This window comes from Anolis sagrei, chromosome 2 (assembly GCF_037176765.1).
Source record: "Anolis sagrei isolate rAnoSag1 chromosome 2, rAnoSag1.mat, whole genome shotgun sequence".
Taxonomy (NCBI): Eukaryota; Metazoa; Chordata; class Lepidosauria; order Squamata; family Dactyloidae; genus Anolis; species Anolis sagrei.
Genome location: NC_090022.1, coordinates 186,986,321 through 187,006,013, shown reverse-complemented (window position 1 = coordinate 187,006,013; position 19,693 = coordinate 186,986,321). Strand labels below are relative to the sequence as shown.

The window sequence follows — 19,693 nt, the reverse complement described above, 5'->3', positions numbered from 1 at the left end:
GGTCAGCAACCCAACCTTCAGGTCAGCAGTTCAGCTGGCACAAGGGTTTAACCCATTGCGCCACTGTAACTCTGTAAGGACTAGGTAGGAAGCCCTCAAATATGGCCTATGAGTTTTGTTACCTCTGTTAGCCTCCTGCACAAGTGCTCCTCCCAATCATCTTCTGGTGGAGATTCTGGAATGAAAACCCAGTCTGCTCCACTTGCCAAGGCTGTTACAAGGGCTAGATAGCTACAAGAAGAGAGGAAGGGCAGAAGAGGTTACTGATCTGGTCTTAAAGACTGTATTGAAAATCTAAGTTCTGTATTAAAGATTATTTATGGTTAAGTTTGACTGGACTGCAAGGAATGTGGCTTTGTATGTTCCAACAGTATAAGAACAGTACTGCACATCATTCATTCCTTGTGGGCAAAACTGGCAGTGGTCTGCATTCAAACTTTCTAAGGAAAGAGAGGCACTTTCTTCATCTCAACAGCTGACTTAAACATGGAATAAAATCACATAAATTGTATTACAATAATAGTAGGGCAATGCCATATCCATACTTAGTAGAAGCAAGCCAACAACATAGTTTATGAAGTTGTTTTCTTTCAAGTAAGTATATTGTTAGTATTTGCTACATTTGGGTTTGGACAACACAGTAAACAGTGGTTAATCTAGAATGAAAGTAGAAATACTGGGGAGAAATAAGTACTTGACTCCAGGAAGATACTACACACATTGCGCTAAGCCATGATTTAATGTTACATCCAAATGTAGATAATATTCTAATTAAGAAAAAAAGCACTGTTTCCTACCCGCAGTGACGACCCATCACCTCCAGCACAAATGTCCTCTGATGGCTGTAAAGAAAACACGGACAGTGAAAAAGAAAACCACTGAGGTTATTTATATACAACACTTGGTATACTGCTCTTAGATTACCTTCCTAAGACTGCAAGTCTACAAAGACGTTGCCATCAAGTCCAACCCCATTCTGCCATGCAGGAAAAGCATATTCAAAGTACTCCTGACAGGTGGCCATCCAGCCTCTGTTTAAAAGCTTCCAGAGAAGGAGCCTTCACTACACTCCCTATGTGGGGTTGACTAATCGGAAGCTACAAATGGTCCAACAAGTGGCAGCCAGATTAGTCACCGGAGCGGCATACAAGGAGCATACAACCCTCATGTTACATCAGCTCCATTACCTGCCTATCTGTTACTGAGCACAATTCAAAGTGATGGCTTTAGCCTATAAAGCCTTAATCAGTTCTGGCCCAGCTTATCTGTCCAAACATATCTCCCTCTATGAACCACCATAGAGTTTAAGATCGTCTGGGGAGGCCCTGCTCTCAATCCCGTCTCCCTTGCAGGCGTGACTGGCGGAGATGAGAGACAGGGTCTTCTCAGTGGTGGCCCTCCAGCTGTGGAGCTCCCTCCCCAGGGAAAATAGGTCAACCCCCCTCCCTCCTGATCTTACACAAGAGAGTAAAAACGTGGCTTTATAACCAAGCCTTTAGAGAACTTGTGCAATACATAGACTGGAACAATGTGCAATGACCACTGGAACGGCCCAGATTACACTCATGGATTATGTGTTAAATTCTAAATGTATTATTTTTAAATGTTTTAATGGCTTTTAATGTACTTTTAAAATCTATTTTAACACTTATTTAAGTGTACGTTGTGTTTTAAGTCACTGAATTGTTGCCTGTATGTAAAGCTACCTTGAGTCCCCTCCGGGTTGAGAAAGGTGGGGTAGAAATGTCGTAAATAAAATAAATAAGCAATGTGTGAATTTTGGGAGCCATAGTACCAAAAGGAAACCACTCTCAGCCTTGCAGAAGGTTTACCTTTGAGCAGTGGTGGTGATGGCATCTACTATCTCCATTATCCTATGGAGGGCAGAGTCTGTGCCAATGGTCATATCAGTACCACAAAAGTCATTATCAATAGAGCCAACCATGCCAACAATGTTCAGGTGACTGGAGTTCTTTGCTTCTTCTGCTGTGATACCACCTGAAAAGAAATCAGGCAAAAACACATTGGTAAACCAGCAGGTGACAACACTCTTGCAAAGTCGCACTTACAGCTAAAATTGATGGTGAGGGCGGGACAGAATAAAATCCTATTTTGTTTTGTGGTTCAGACTTTTGAGGAACAGGATGTGAAAGAGTTGCTGGTTTTGCTTTGTACTTGGTTTAAATGGACTCTAAGAATAATAGACAAATAGAACTGGAAGAAGCCACATTGGCCATCTAGTTGAACCTCCGGCCATTGCAGCATCTGAGAATTGAAATCCAAAACATTTAGTAGGAAAAAGATTCTCTCCTTTTAAAAGCTAGGTATCCCCACCTGAGATATTGTTTTACATCTTATTCTGGATGGATGGGCACCCAATTCCCTTTCAGCTCCCATTTTTGTTATGCACCTTCAAGTCAACACTTTGCACTTTCAGATCTATGATTTATAGCAACCCTGTCATCAGGTCAAGAATTATTCAGCAGAGATCTGCCATTGCTTTCAGCTGCGGCTGAAGGAGTGTGACTGGCTGAAGGTGAACTGGTGGGGTTCTTTTGTTTGGGGTGCATTTGAACTCTGGTTTCCCAAAGTCCTAGTCCAAATTATAATACATGCTGGTGTCCACCCATCTACATCCTCCAAATTTCTCTTACTTCATCTGTGTATCACTCGAAATGATGTCTGGGAGTGATATAGACTGTCGCAGTCGCAGGTGCGACTGGTGGGGACGAGGGAGAGGGCCTTCTCGGTGGTGGCCCCTCGTCTCTGGCATTCACTCCCCAAGGACATTAGGCATGCCCCAACTTTGGCAGTCTTTAGGAGGAGTCTGAAAACGTGGTTATTCCAATGTGCCTTCCCAGAATAAGAAACTCCCGTCAATCTGTCCTTAAATGCACTTTATTAACGACCTAGGATTGTTTGCACGCCCATCACTTCCCATAAATCCTATCTTAATCATATTTTACCTGCCATGTCCAGCATATTTTAAATTTTAATTATTACATTTGGCCCAGCCATAAGTTTTTAAATGTCGTCGTGCTATTGTTAATGTTTATTGCTTATTTTCTGTTATGACTTTTATTTACTGTTTGTATTATTGTTGTTTTTGCTTTTGTTATTGCTGTGTTGTGGACTCGCCTCATGTAAGCCGCACCGAGTCCCTTGGGGAGATGGTAGCGGGGTACAAATAAAGTTTTATTACTATTATTATTATTATTATTAGTAATTATTTTGTGTAGGAGATAAGAAGAGGTTTTTGTTTTTGGCACACCCTGTGGTCCTTTGATACTGTTTTCAAGCAAAAATCACACCAAAAATAAATAATATTTAGGAGCATTGTCTGTGGGGTATGAGGGCCATATGTGCCGGGGAACACAGGGCACTTGTGATCCATACACCATACTTTCTCCACCTCTGCTCTACAGTATTATTTTAAAACAAAGCATTTGGTGAAGTTGCAAACTGTTGCAGTTGCTAAGTGAAATGGGAGTCCAACTCTTCTCAGCCTCTAACAAATGAGATTTATCAAGAGTTCCCACTTTCCCTTCTCTGCCTGCTCCCATCTCATTACGAGCAACAGCTGCACTTTGGAGAAATCCCTCAGCACTAGAACTCAAAGTCAAGGCATAATAGGAACAAAATACATAGGGCAGAAGCTTAATGATGGAAGTTTATTTAAATTTCCTTTATAAAAGAACCTTTGGGCTCTAGAGCAGTTACTAGTATCACAGCCAAAAGTAAACAGCTCTTTGGCCATTATAATCAACGTTTGATCCTCACCATGCTTAAAGAAGGCCGGTAAATTACTCAGACAATGACCAAATGGTTCCTAGCCTTACAATCACATAAGCCAAGTACTTCATGGGGATGGGAAGAACCACCACCAGATTTCAAAAGATTTCCTAATTTTGCTTTTAGGTTCACTTCCTAGACTTTGGTGGGCACAATCACAATACCTGTCTTAACCAGATCCTGCAGCAAACCGCTCCATTCTGCTCGGAAGGTGTCTGCTCCGGTCAAACTGCCATCGCCCCCAATCACACACAGGTTTGTGATTCCTTTTTTTACCAAGTTACGTGCAGCTTTCAATCGTCCTTCACGTTCACGGAAGTCCTTGCACCTGGCACTCCCGATCACTGTGCCACCCTGGTTAGGGACACACCGGAAGAAAGAGTAAGCTGGGAGCAGAAATACAAAGCCAACGTTATGGTTACCTAACCCAGTTGCTCCCTTCAGCAAGAGAGAAAGAGGAAGCAAATTCCATTGCACTCATCTGTAATGGTCCTTTTCTCTAACCCAGTTTTTTTTAGTGTCAGGAGTGACTTGGAAAACTGCAAGTCGCTTCTGGTGTGAGAGAATTGCCCATCTGCAAGGATGTTGCCCAGGGACGCCCGGATGTTTTACCATCCTGTGGGAGGCTTATCTCATGTCCCTGCATGAGAAGCTAGAACTCACCCCACTCCCCAGATTTGAACCATTGACCTTTCACTCAGCAGTCCTGCTGGCACAAGGGATTAACCCATTGCACTACTGGGGTCTTCTAACCCAGTGGTTCTCAACCTGTGGATCCCCAGGTATTTTGGCCCACAACTCTCAGAAATCCCAATAAGTTTACCAGCTGTTAGGATTTCTGGGAGTTGAAGACCAAAACATCTGGGGATCCACAGGTTGAGAACCACTACCTAACCCATCACCAAAAAACCTATTCTGACACAAGGGACGGGGTTTTTTTGTTTTTGCTCCATTGTACCTTGGAAATGCCAAGTATATCTTACAATTAGAACTCAATAAATGCCCCAAAGGAAAGCAAAATCCCATATGGACAACATCTTTGTGTCACCAGGTACCTATTTGAGATATGCAGATATAGGCCTCTGCCTTATATTAAGTAGTTTTACATGCTGTTTTGCAAAGCAAGTAAACTATATCTCTCCTTATGTATCACACAAATCCTTAATGTAATACGGAGATGCCAAATAAATAAAGATCAATGAATTTGTTGGCATGAAGGAAGAAAGAGTCCTTTAGTTTAATTCAGAAGGCACCTTACACTAAATTATATCACTGGTCCAATTAACTCAATGTTGTTTACAAGCACTGCTGGCACCTCTCTCCAGTGCATGTAAACAACATTGAGTTAATTGGACCAGTGATATAATTTGTTAACCCTTCCTTTTATATGCAAAACTAAAAAAAATGGCTGGAATTACACTTTAAAATGTACCTGTTCCAATGTACACACAAATTCAAATTAAGACCAAACCTATAGAACCTATCTTATCCATAACCCAGGGACTGCCTGTATAGGTTGTTCTTACCTCTTGCCCACTTAATGCCTAGTACCTTCAGGCTGATTCATTGGTTTATATTTATGTACTTACTCCATTCCAACAAGTTCAAATAGAACAGTAGTTCTCAAACTTCCGAATGCCGCGACCCCTAAATCCAGTTCCTCATGTTCTGGTGACCCCAACCATAACATTATTTTCATTGATACTTAATAACTGTAATTTTGCTACTATTATAAATCTCATTTGCAGGATGTATTTTCATTCACTGGACCAAATTTGGCACAAATACCCCAAACGCCCAAATCTGAATACAAGTGGAATTTGGGGAAAATAAACTTTGACTGGATGGATGGCATCCTTGAAGTGACTGGACTGACCTTGAGGGAGCTGGGGGTGGTAACGGCCGACAGGGAGCTCTGGCGTAGGCTGGTCCATGAGGTCACGAAGAGTCGGAGACGACTGAACGAATGAACAACAACAACAACAACAAAACTTTGACATTTGGGAGTTGTAGTTGCTGGGATTTATAGATCACCTACAATCATAGAGCATTCTGAACTCCACCAATGATGGAATTGAACCAAACTTGGCATCCAGAACTCCCATGACCAACAGAAAATACTGGAAGGATTTGGTGGGCATTGACCTTGGGTTTGGGAGTTATAGTTCACCTACATCCAGAGAGCACTGTGGACTCAAACAATGATAGATCTGGACCAGACTTGGCATGGATACTCAATATACCCTAATGTAAAAACTGGTGGAGTGTGGGGAAAATAGACCTTGACATTTGGAAGTTGTAGGTGCTGGGATTTATAGTTCACCTACAATCAAAGAGCATTCTGAATTCTACCAATGATAGAATTGGGCCAAACTTCCCACACATAACCCTCATGACCAACAGAAAATACTGTGTTTTCTGGTGGTCTTTGGCAACCCCTCTGACACCCCCTCGCAATCCCCTCAGGGGTTGAGAAACGCTGTAATAGAACCACTGTTTATTTTACCTGAACCAGCTTAGGTTGTTTCTACATGAATAGATAGTATGCTTATGCAGCACAAGTTTCACTGTCATGCAATTCAATTACTTCGAATATCCAGATTCTAGTTTCCACTGGGCCAGAAATCACTTAGGAACCTTAGGTCAATCAAAATGGAAAGGAGGACTTGGGTTCCTTATTGCAGTGTTTCTCAAACCCTGCCCCTCCAGGTGTTTTGGATTTTAGCTCCCATAAATCCCAGCCAATTGATCAGCTGTTAGGATTAGTGGGAGCTGAAGTCCAAAACATCTGGAGGAGCACAGTTTGAGAAACTCTGCCTTATGGGAAAGGCTGCATATTATAAATGATAGTATTTAAATCAAAGCATGATGGTCTGATGAGCCGTTCAGCTGCACCAGAATCCTTTGCAATTCTTGTTTATGAAATCCAAGCAGCTCCTATTCAAAGCTTCAATGCAAGCATGGCTGAAGGAAAAGGTCAGCTCCAATTTCAAATTATTTTGGGTCCCGAGACATTCACTGTGACCCCAAGCTACAGTCATATCATTACACTTAAGACACATGACCTTCACTGTGATCTCAAATGATGAAAAGGTCAAGATGTTACAATAATTTTCCCCTTGACAGGAGAGCCAATGGACCATATGAACTTTATAAAGCAAAAAACAATTTTCAAGAGGCAAAAAAAAAGTAAAAATTGATCATGACATCTGTGGTGTTTAAATGTAAACATTTAATAAATAAAGCTCAGCCAACTTTTTTATAATGAATGCTTCACAGATGAGATTAAGAGTAAAAATATGGAAATATGACCAAATGATAACTGTTAGCAACTGTAAATAGATTATATATTCAAAGGCAGCTGTGTTGGTCCTTAACTCATTGGGGTTTCTACCTCCAATAATGGCAAAAGTTTTTCTTTTGGATTATAATCAGTTAGGTTTTTTTATACATTACCTACAGATTTTTCCAGATATAATAGAAGAGAGGCTTATTGAGAAATTCAATTCTAAAGACCTGGATGTGGGATCAAGCGTTTGGTTAGTGACTCACTAGAGAATATGGAATAGTGCAATGACAATTTGGAATAGCCATGGATTATGATTTTGGATAATGTGATTTTAATAAATGTTTTAAGGTTTCATATGTTTTAATGGCTATTTTAATGTATATGCTTATTTTACTATATATGTATGTTCACAAGGCATCAAATCATTGCCTGTATATGTAAGCTGCTTTGAGTCCTCTACGAGGTTGAGAAATGTGTGGTGTAAGTATGGCAAATAAACAAACAAACAATATATTCTAGGAAAGGGGCTGTGGCTTCACAAAAGGCAGAAATATTTTGGATCCTAAGAGGAATTAATTTATTGCTGCTGATGAAGTTTAACTTTTACTTCCTTTGTCTCAGTTCCTGTATAGCAAAAACCAGGAGCATGGTCTTTCCCTGCATTGAGATCCCAACAGACCAACAAAAACAAGACTTGATTCAAAAGCGATACCAACCCCGTTACTTTTATTTTCTTCTTCTGTACGATCTTTTAAAGGAAAAAGCCAGTGGAGCTTCAAACGTTTGCATGAAGCTTTCTGTGCATTTTGTCTGGCTGATAAAGATTTTGTCTCTTTTGTGGATTTTGTTTTAGGAAGCAAGTCAGTTAGACAGGTATGATGTATCATGAAGATGCTCTCCAAAAAGAAATACATTCAGTTTAGGAAACATAGTTTGAATGGTTTGTAAAACTACTAAGGTGGTATGGTTTGAATAATGGGGTGAGACTTAAAAGATCCAGATTTTAACCCCTACTAAACTATCTGATTTGGGGTTATTTTCTCTTAGGCAGATCCACCTCACAAGGCGCTTGTTAATAGAAAATGTGGATAAGGAAAAGCCATGTATATTTCCCTGAGTTCCTTGGAGAAAGGCAAGATATATAGGAAAGAAGCAACTGCTGATAAACCTAAGCAAAACCTCCATGTTTGGAGGCAATGCTATATATTTCTGAATATAAGCATCAGATTTCGGGAACAAAAGGCAAGAGTCAAAGTCTCCATGTGCTCCAGGTTGGCATTAAGGCATCTGGTCGGTCAAGGTTGGGAACATAACTATGGGCTAGAGATGAACTCTTGCTGTGATACATGCATGGTTCATTTGGTGCTCTACATGTTTTGGACTTCAGTTCCCATAATTCCTGACAGTTCACCAAGATGACAGGGCTTCCAGGAGTTGGAAGTCTCAAACACTTAAAGTACCAAAGCTTGGGAAACATTGCACAAGGGCAACTCTTATGTTCCAAGACCAATTCATGCATGTGCCCAAAACAGCCTTTTCCAACTTAGTACTGTTTCTGGATTGGTCGACCACAATTCCCATGATTTCCAGGAAATTACTGTTTAATAGCTTAGAGAGGTCATAATTAAATACATTGGAGAGTGGCAGGTTGGGGAAGACAAACTTAAACACACCCCAATAGATTCTTGTATGCTTTTTCCCAAAAACCTTAAAGGAAAACACAAAATGAAAATGAGTGTTGACGATATCTCTCTTCGGGTTTTCTTTTAACATTAAGTCAGTTTGTCTCACTGTAAAGTCCTTGGAGGAATCCTATGTTTCTTGCTCTAGGTGGGTAAAGCATTATCATACTTAACTTCAGGTTAGTTTCTGTTGCACATGAAATGAAACTATGCGATCTCAGTTACAGATTGTACAGGACTGGCGAAGTTCCTTTAACCGATTAAAAGAATTATAATCTAAATGAGTGACTTACCAGTTGCAGCATCATAGAAACACTCTCCCATGTTGCTTCCCTAATATTGTCACCACCATCCACAAGTCCTTGGTAGCCCTACAAAAGAGATACAGATAAGCTTTAAAGCCATAATGCCCAAAAGCTATTAAACAGGGGATACAAAGTCTTCTCTCAACAGTTTTGTTTTTTGTTTTTGTGGTTTGATTATTCGCAGATTTAATTTAAAATGTTCTCTCTGGGATTCTATGGATCTTCCAATGCGATTCTATAGTCAGCTTCCAGTGAAGGTTCACCATAGAGTTGCACTGCAAAACCTAAGACCTTGTCACACTGGGATATAATCCGTTTGCATCAGTATGCATCACATTTTTTTAGGACTGGATGCACACTGCATTGAGATGGAATGCATACTCTCTTCATCACTCCTGATTGTTATGATTCTTATGATTTGAAAATACTGAGCTTTGACTCATCACACTACAGAAGGATGTCTCTTCCCAATCCATTCAAAATATCCCCTGTGTCACTCTATGACCTTTTAATCTGTTTCTGCAACACTTTGCAGATGGATTCTGATGGAATACTGATGGGATGGGGAAAAACATAATGGTGATGGGGCCTGTTCGAAATCCTTCTCAAAAGGTCTCAAAAACAGAGTATTTCCTAATGTGATAAGATCCCTAGAAAATCCCTGGAGAATCATAGAATCACTGAGTTGGAAGAGACCTCGTGGGCCATCCAGTCCGACTCCCCGCCAAGAAGAAAGAAAATCACATTCAAAGCAACCCTGACAGATGGCCATCCAGCCTCTGTTTATAAGTCTCCAAAGAAGGAGCTTCCACCACACTCCGAGGCAGAGTTCCACTGCTGAACAGCTCACAGTAAGGAAGTTCTTCCTAATGTTCAGATGGAATCTCCTTTGCTAAAGTTTGAAACCATTATTCCATGTCCTAGTCTTCAAGGCAGCAGAAAACAAGCTCCCTATTCTCTCACATATTTACACATGGCCATCATGTCACCTCCCAGCCTTCTCTTCTGCAGGCTAAACATGCCCAAATCTTTAAGCCGTTCCTCATAGGGCTTGTTCTCCAGATCCGTGTTGATTTTAGTCGCCCACCTGTGGACACATTCCAGCTTGACAGCACCTCCCTGGATACAGTATTCCAGGTGTGGTCTGACCAAGGCAGAATAGAAAGGTAGCATGACTTTCCAGAGAGAAGTATTCTCTCAGGTAAAAAATACAATTCCTTTAATTTCAGTCTTTGACTTCCTGTGCCTCAAACCCCAGTGAATGTAGAGGGATGATTATTTAGAGTTTTATCTGTCACTCAATAGCTTTCTGTACCCACAGAACAATGCTCAAAATAAGATGCTGCCAAAATATAGTAGAGGACAGTGTAGTGTTGGGGATATATTCGGCTTGGATGGGGAATTCTCTGGATACTTCAAGCTCCCTTCACATCCCAGGACATGGAACAGGAAGTACCTTAACAAAAGCGCACACTTAGTATGGAGTATTGGTGTAATAGTAGCTGTCTTGACACTGCCAATAATATGCTATTCATTGCAACTTGTTCTATCTATATTTTTTTCTAGGAGCGGCATGATGCTGAGGGACAAACAACTTTACAAGTTGTTCTGGGACAACAGTGTTTTCTAGGGCCCTATTGCTAAACCAAATGCAGAAAAGACTTCACCTAAGGAAAATGCAAACCTCCCTAGAGACGTCAAGGACTGAACCAGGCACCTTCTGCAACAGGTCAATAGTATACTTCACTGGGTTGCAGCCTGGTAAACCCACATTTTCTAATCTATACTTTAATGCTCTCTCCCCCAAATCTATCAAACCTATTTCAAAACATTCAAAGAGCCATGATGATGCAACAGAAATATACTGGGAGAGGGGGCACACATAGTGAAGTGGTTTCAGTGTTGGACAACTCTGGGGACTAGGGTTGGAATCCCAGCTTGATTGTGAAACCCACCAGGTGACCTTAGGCAAGTCACACTCTTCTCAGACTCAGAGGAAAGCAATAACAAACTACTCCTAGGGAAAAAAATCTGTCAGAGAAAACCTTTTGGTAAGGTCATCTTAAGGTGATCATAGGTCAAAAAAGATTTGAAGGCACACAACAACAAAAGATAGACATAACTTATTCTACATAATCCAGTTAGCTTTTCCCAGGTACTGAAACAGATATTATAATATATATAAAACTTTATTTATATTCCAACCTATCTCCCCAGGAGGGATTCAGGGTGGATTCCAACATACAACGGCAAACATTCAATGCCTCCATAAATAGGCAAATATTGGAAAAAAGGAAGCAACGTTTTAGCACAGGATTCTAGATTATAATTATAAGGCTTGGTTCATATGTACAGTAGGTGGAGGTAGAAATTAAATAATGAAATCAGGCACACTATTCCAAATTAAAAACAGGAGGCAACATTTTCTTAATTGTCATCTACAGTTAAAGAATCCACCTTTGCTTAAAAAGCAGCTGTGAGAATGATACAACATAGCCACCTTGACTAATTCACAACTTGAAATGGTGCAATTTACTCTCCCACTTCAGGATACAACCACCTCATTTGGGGGCATGTGAAAGGGAAGACTTACAGAGGAGAACTTTTAATACTTCAGTTGTTTTCAACTTCTAACCCCTCTTCCAGTATCCTCAGTAAGCATAGCCAACATAAGGGATTTAGGAGTTCTACCCCAAAATATTTGGAGGGCCAATGGTTTTCCACTGTAGCCTTAGATGCCATTCCTAACCTCAGCAAAGGGAACAATCGCACACACTTACCTCATGAACAAAGAACACTTTGGCACCAGTGTATATGCCCACGCGGACAACAGCCCGGACAGCAGCATTCATGCCTGTTCAGAATCAAAGGAGAAGAGAAATCACACTGATGCCCCCAATCAATGAGCCATCACTTTGAGGAGTGATCCAAGGAATGTGTTGGAGCTCAGGGTGCTTTAGATGTGGGGAGTGATGACAATGAGTTTCAAGATGGCAATGGTCTGGCCAATTATACTGATGCAGAGAATGACCAGGAGATCCTGGTTCAAAGTGTAGTTTCTCATGAGAATGTCCCTGAAGGGTGTGGGGATGATGGTATGCTCCCTGAATTGCTACCAGAGAAGTCCCATGATTTGGAGCTTGAAAACAGCTTGAGACCTGGCCCAGCTGCAGAAATTAATGAGCAAATAGATAAGATGGGATGAGATTAGTCAAAACAGAAGAGCTGAACAGTGGCTTTGGCATTCTGCCAGGCTCAGAGAGAGAAAGATAAGAGACTCAAAGCTAAAGCGAAACCAATTTCTGAGCGCTTGGGACATACCTTAAGAAGGAGATAAAAGTCCCAAGTACAGGATATGTAGTCAGATGAAGCATCGTTTGGAATCAAGTCAAGTTCTTGACCTTGATACTTGGAAGCTTTGCTTGGAAAGATTCATACTTAAGTGCCTTTGTTTCATGGTTTGATTATTGGATTCTATGATTTTATATTAATGCCTTGGATTCATGTTTCCTGGTTTCTTGGATGTTATTAGAGAAGTTTTTGTCTTTGTTTTTTCATGGACTTTGATGGACTATTACCCTAGAATACTTTGTTCTGGCTTATATTCCTACCTAATTAGATTTACCTATTTCTTTAAAGTGCTTTTTAATTATCCTCAATAAAGGGATTGTTTTTCCTACTCAACTGCGTGGTGTTTGAAGTCAGAGGGCTTTTCCTGGTCTGGAGTGAATCTCTAGGAGGCTTTTTTTTTTTTTTGCTATACTTTGATGGAGATATGAGGTGCTCCTAGACAAGGCTTTCATTTTCCAACAGTCTTGCCTCAAATATGGAACCATTTACAGGATTAATGTGTTGTTGAAGGCTTTCATGGCCGGAATCACTGGGTTTCTGTGTGTTTCCAGGCTGTATGGCCATTTCCCAGAAGCATTCTCTCCTAACGTTTTGCCCACATCTATGGCAAGCAACCTCTGAGGATGCCTGCCATAGATGTGGGTGAAACATCAGGAGAGAATGCTTCTGGAACATGGCCATACAACTGAAAAAACTCACAGAAACCCATTTACAGGATCTCTGGACTGCATTTTATTTCATTCATAACCCTCCAGTGTTTTTCAGTGGCTTCCTCCATATTTTTTTTTTCTTACTAGAGAAAACATATTTAGGAGGGAATGACAAAACAATGCACAATGTCTTTGATTGTTAGCATTTGAAGCCCTCTGTCTGGAAGCACTAACAATGATCTAGCTTGTATTAAAACACAAAATAACCCATAGGTAGATGAACAAGACTTCTAAGGTTTTACTTCACACATTGGTGAAAGAATCTGTTCTTCGTTATTTAATCCAACAAGGCAGGCATTTAGTCCAAGTCTCACCTGGATGGGGCTAATATTGATCTATCTGAAGAACTAATACCTTACATTAGGTGAACATGACTATATATAATCCATTCTAGGTCCCTGCCATCATTTCAACTGAAGTGTAAACAGACCAACTCATACAGAAACAAAATAGCTCTTGACAGTGACACACAGTCTCAAACTCCAGCTTCCCAACTGGAGGCTGTCATTTGCAGAGCACAAGGTGACATAAGGACAGATTGAGTGGTCAGTCTACCTCTTAACTCTACAGTATTGCACCTTGTTCACTTGGAAATAATATGTCATAAACTACAAAACCTGGTTTATAATTTTGCTAAGCAATTTTTTCTCTCTGTGTGTGCTCTCCATTGTACAATTAATGCTGGTTCTTCCCCAATCCATCACTTAAATGACAAGTAAGCATATAAAGGCTAGGAAGAGGCAATTAATGAGGAAAGCCTCAACGTTGCTTGGATTAGTTGACACTTAGAAAATACTAACGGAAAACAGGGACTGTGCATATGCCTTTTAGAAATGTTGCCCAGAGAGGGATCTGCATGAAACCTAATGGGCAATGGGAATATCTGGGAAGGTCACACATTCCTGGTCCTTGGGCTTCATGCTTCTCTGAGTGTGAGACAGAGTCACCAACAGATGAAGGAAGACACACCTTTAGACTAAGACATCGGTATGAGATCTGTAGTTTGCTAATACTCGCCAAACAAAAGACCCAGAGATATTTCAGGATGACTCCTCACTAACATTTCATAGAATCATAGAATCAAAGAGTTGGAAGAGACCTCATGGGCCATCCAGCCCAACCCCCCTGCCAAGAAGCAGGAATATTACATTGAAATCACCCCTGACAGATGGCCATCCAGCCTCTGTTTAAAAGCTTCCAAAGAAGGAGCCTCCACCGCACTCCGGGGCAGAGAGTTCCACTGCTGAATGGCTCTCACAGTCAGGAAGTTCTTCCTCATGTTCAGATGTAATCTCCTCTCTTGTAGTTTGAAGCCATTGTTCCTTGTCCTAATCTCCATGGAAGCAGTAAACAAGCTTGCTCCCTCCTCCCTGTGGCTTCCTCTCACATATTTATACATGGCTATCATATCTCCTCTTATCCTTCTCTTCTTCAGGCTAAACATGCCCAGCTCCTTAAGCTGCTCCTCATAGGGCTTGTTCTCCAGACCCTTGATCATTTTAGTCGCCCCCCTCTGGACACATCCCAGCTTGTCAAGATCTCTCTTTAATTGTGGTGCCCAGAACTGGACACAATATTCCAGGTGTAGTCTAACCAAAGCAGAATACAGGGGTAGCATTACTTCCCTAGATCTAGGTAAGTAATGCTACCCCTCTATTCTGCCTTGGTTAGACCACAACTGGAATATTGTGTCCAATTCTGGGCACCACAGTTAAACAGCTATTTGACAAAGTAACAAAGAAAAAATGCTGATATTCAAATAAATTGTGGCTACAAATCTCCCTTAATTTCTGGAACAAACACAAATATATTTTATCAGCAGACTCCTTTCCCTTCTGTCCCTTATATCCCTTATTTTATGTTTTGTGCAACAATTTCAATTAGGAAAAAGCAAAGGGAGATCTAATATATGAACATATTGGAAGGATTTATCAATTTTTATCAAAAATTTAATTTTAATTACTGCCCCCATATCTGTTGGACCAGCATTCACACCTTTTTTCCCCCTAATTGACAAAATATATCTTCACTAGGCATTTTCTTGGTCCTCCAACAAGGCATCATGCTGTTCTTCGACCAGAGGTTTTTCATTCAAACAGGGATTGGTATTATCTGTGGTTTTGCATATACATGTGAAGCCAGGGAATATATCACCATATAGTATGGTGAAAATTTTGTGATTTTTTTCCCCCAAAACATTCTCTTTAGTCACAACTGAATGAGATTTGAAAGGAGCTATAGATCACATAATATTCTAAACTTCTTCTGATACTACTATTCCCAGGTTAGATTCTCAGCCTATTCTAGCATTTTGTCATCTGCCAAGTATATTTTTAATTAAACAGTTGTATATTGATTGACACTTTTATTTGTTGAGTCAAATCATATCATGCTTCAAATGATGTTAGGGTTCTTGAAGTTTTATCTCTTAAGTATTAATTTAGAAGAAAAAGGCACATGGTGTTGCTGCAGCCAATAGGCCGATAAATTCCATTTCTTTCTGGCCATAATATTTTTTTCCTGCTCGGTAATTTCTTTTTTAAAGCCATATTGAAGATCTTGTTTAAATTTCTGTTTAATTTCTTCATAAGCGAACCATTCAATATTTAGCACTTCTTACTTTATTTCTTCTCTTGATTTTATCATAGGTTAATTATTTATGAACTTAAGTATCATCTTGTATCTATAAACTATAATCTACTATAAACATTACAATTCCTAGCTTTGGTTTCCTTATTTAAGTTCTTATGTCTTAGTATTTCTTTTTCTGATTACTATGTAGACAGATAGTGGTAAAAAACTTAAATTGATTCCCACTCCCACCTTTTTGTGTGTGGAAGCCTCATGCCATTACAGTTCATGACCATGTAGCTCAGTGGTTCTCAACCTGGGGGTCGTGACTCCTAGAGGGGTCGATTGGCAATTTGGGAGGGGTCGTGCCACCACCTTCTTTGGCTCTGCCTCCTTTGGCTCCCTAGAATGGCTGCCATTAAACCGCTGGCAGTCAAATAGCCAGCCAGCTGTGAAGTGGGTGCATCATGGAGGGTGGGGAGCCCCCCCCCCCATTGGGACCCTTTGTCAGCCCCACCAAACAGCGACCCCTTCTTTCTTTTCTCCCTGGTGAGGCGGGTGGGTGTCTGCTCCATGCAGGTACTGCTCACCAGGCCTCACCTTCCCTTGCTTGGGCACCTGTGGGAAGGAAGCCTTGCAGCCCTTGTCCTAGCTGGGCTTGGTGCGCTGTTGGGTGAGAGACTGCCATGGGAGTTGCCCACTCACACTCACGCTGGCACAACGCTGGATCGGGCAAGGCCGGAGGCAGCAAGATCCACCCCCACCCCCCACCGGGCAAAGCATAGGCTGCACACCAGGCCTCACATTCTCTTGCCTGGGTGCCGGCAGGAAGGGAGCCTTGCAGCCCTCGGCCTTGCTGGGCCAGGCACGGAGTCAGTGGGGTGGCAGGAGTTACTTTCTGAGGTGGGACTTGCTTGCCCGATACCAAAGTTCAATGCATATCATATGAGTTATAGTTCTACAAGGTCTTTAGTCTTCTCTGCCAAAGAGGACTGGTGTTTCATTGAACTCCAACTCCCAAGATTCCACAGCACTGAGCTGTGGTGTCAAACCTCATTAATAGTACAATGTAGATGCACCCTAGGAAGAGAATGATATTCAGCAGACCACTTGAAATTGTCATTGGCCCTACCACGTCTGGTTTGCTATCGCGCTATTATGCTATGCTAACTTGCTTGAAATAAGCGAAACAACCTGAACAATAAATAGAAATGCTGATTTTTGTTACAGCCCTAAATCCAACCTTACTGGGGACTTGTAACATGCAGCATGGGACATCCACAAAGACGGCAGGCTCATCTTGCTCTTAGATTCCCCTTTCCTAGGTTTTCCTCAGGCCTTATTTTCTTAACAAGACCTTTCAAGAGGCAGTAATGTCTCCCTGCTCCAAGCTGGAATGCACCCAGGTGCACACAAGCCTCCCAATGTCCGATCTCACCCTCAGATGATTTGCACATTTTATTTTTGAAAGGATGACATTTAATGTAAGTGCCAGGGGTATCCTCGGCTGGGCGGTTGGGCTCACTGGCTCCAAAATACACTGCACTGGGGGAGGGGATGTAATCAAACACCTCTCTCTGCCCAGAAACTGCCCCCCCCCCCTCCAATCATGTGCCTGCTACAAGGAGAAAATACGATGGTGGTGGATACTTCTGCTATGTTGGAAAACAAGGGCTATGAGAAAGCTGAGGAGACAATGTAAGTTTTGCATTACAAAAAAGATCTTGCAGAAGTTTTTGACCAGAACAGCTACAATTCTGGGTGCCGTTTTCCAAAACAGTCATTTTCCCGTGTTTTTAAAATGCCTTTGCAGAATCACACAGAGCCAAAGGAATCACATCCCCTATAGCACTTAAAAGGACAAAGAAAGACATTGTCACTTATTCCTCCTGAGTGTTCTGGCAGAGAGGTTGGAAGTCCAATGCAAAATCCACAGGCAATAAAAAAAGCACTGCACTTTTTCTTTGGTGCCGAGTTCCAGTGTGGTGTATTGGTTTGAGAGCCAGTTTAGCACTTTGGAGATGCAGTTTCAATTCCCCACTCAGCTATACAACTGATTCCTAGCTGTTATTGAACACGGCTGCCCCCAACCCTAATAAATGGGGCTACAAAGTGGAATCCACAACATGCGAGTGTGGAGAAGAGCAAACCACTGACCACCTGCTGCAATGCAACCTGAGCCCTGCCACATGCACAATGGAGGACCTTCTTGCAGCAACACCAGAGGCACTCCAAGTGGCCAGCTACTGGTCAAAGGACATTTAATCTACTACCAAGCTTGCAAACTTTGTTTTTGTTTGTCTGTTTGTTAAAAAATGCAATGCAACTGTCTGGTCTGCCCCTGACACGATAAATAAACCCCTAATAAAAAGATAGTTCTGCCACGGAGGGAATCAGAGTTCCCCAAAAATGTGGGTTCCTCAGCCATCCCCCAGACCAGTAGCAGCACCCCCCCCCCCCCCAAACTCTATAACTCCCAGCTCCCCACAAACACACACACCCGGCTCAACTGTTCAGCTTGAGCCGGTCAACATCAGCGATCATCCAGAGCTCTGCTGGGGATTGTCTCATGGCTCCACTCACTCTTACCATAACAAAGTTACAGCCCAGATAGCTACAGTGTATCATACACCTCAATTGCTATACTCTCTCCTATACAAAATATCTTTCTCCGTTTTTCTCTTTTTTCTCCCCCCTTTCCCCTTATGCGAATGTGCACACGAACGCATATGTTTCTTAGTTTATTGTATTGAGCTATATGAATTAGAAGGCAGAACCACATGAACCCTAATAACCTCTTGAGAAATCACAGCCATTCCAGGTACTCCTTCCACACCCTGTGTGGGGAACAGGGACAAGGCACAATCTGTTGGACAAAAGCAGGAGGACATCCAGTTGCCACCCTGAACTTCCCCTTTGGGGATCTCAGCTATCAGCTGGACAAAGACTCAGGAAGAAACTCTGATAGCACTCTCATCTCCAATAGACGTTTCTGAGACATTTTCTTTGTCTTCCCAGCATGAGAAGATGTCTGGGGGACCCAACACCCATTTTCCCTGCATCTAGGACCCGGTATCTGCATAATTCCACCATTCATCTTTCTGGACTCTTTCTGTCTTCAGCATTCCATTGTGACACACCCAGAGATGTCCTCTCTGCCCCAGGAAACACCTCTATTGGCCCATTGGAGGCCAGGGCTTTCCTGCCCAGCTGAGAGGGGATCCCCGGCAGCGTCATCACCATCCCCACCAATCAGGGTGCGCACTGGCTAAGACTGGTCTCCCAACCAATCAGAGGCCTGGGAAATGCCAGCCTGCTTTCAGGCACTAGCCAATCCTAATTCTAACCCTAACCCTGTGTTACCGCAAAGCAGAAATGGTTCCAAGAATAGAAAATCTTATGTTTTCATGCAAAGAGGAATCAGGAAAAGGAATTTGGATCTGCAAATTTCCCTTGGGCCACATTTTGTCCGCCTGTGCTCTAACAACTAACTGACTTGGGCCTCTATTACACTGCCATATAAAATCCAGATTATCGGCTCTGAACTGGATTGTATGGCATGGTAGACTCTTATAATCCGGATCTAATCAGATAATGTGGATTATCTGCTTTGTTAAATTGGATTGTTTATTTATTTATTTATTTATTTACTGTATTTGTATACCGCCTTTCTCAGCCAATCGGCGACTCAAAGCGGTTTCCAACAAATCAGTACATATAAAAACATAATACAGATAAAACATTAAACAATATAAAACACCACAAAAGCAATAAAAACAACATAATTAGCACCTCATTATTATCAAGCATTGTCCAATTCCACTGTCAAATCGTTCGATTTCCTAAATTAGCTACTCTGCATTTGTAAACGCTTGCTCGAACAGCCATGTTTTAACTTGCCTCCGAAAAGTTAAGAGGGAGATAGCAGATCTAATCTCCCTAGGGAGGGTGTTCCATAGCTGAGGGGCCACCACTGAGAAGACCCTGTCTCCC

At 41.7% G+C, this 19,693-nt stretch overlaps 1 protein-coding gene across 3 annotated transcripts in view; it reads right to left on the bottom strand.

Annotated features, from left to right (window-relative positions):
• The window catches only part of PFKM (phosphofructokinase, muscle), a 56,691-nt gene that overhangs the window by 21,335 nt on the left and 15,663 nt on the right, over positions 1–19,693 (bottom strand). For all 3 annotated transcript variants that reach the window (XM_067464252.1, XM_060762951.2, XM_060762950.2), the window contains 6 exons: positions 11,849–11,922; positions 9,057–9,134; positions 3,957–4,146; positions 1,833–1,998; positions 798–842; positions 123–231 (listed from right to left, as the gene is read on the bottom strand). In XM_067464252.1, the coding sequence (XP_067320353.1) occupies positions 123–231; positions 798–842; positions 1,833–1,998; positions 3,957–4,146; positions 9,057–9,134; positions 11,849–11,922 (662 nt within the window). The remainder of the gene's footprint in view (positions 1–122; positions 232–797; positions 843–1,832; positions 1,999–3,956; positions 4,147–9,056; positions 9,135–11,848; positions 11,923–19,693) is intronic.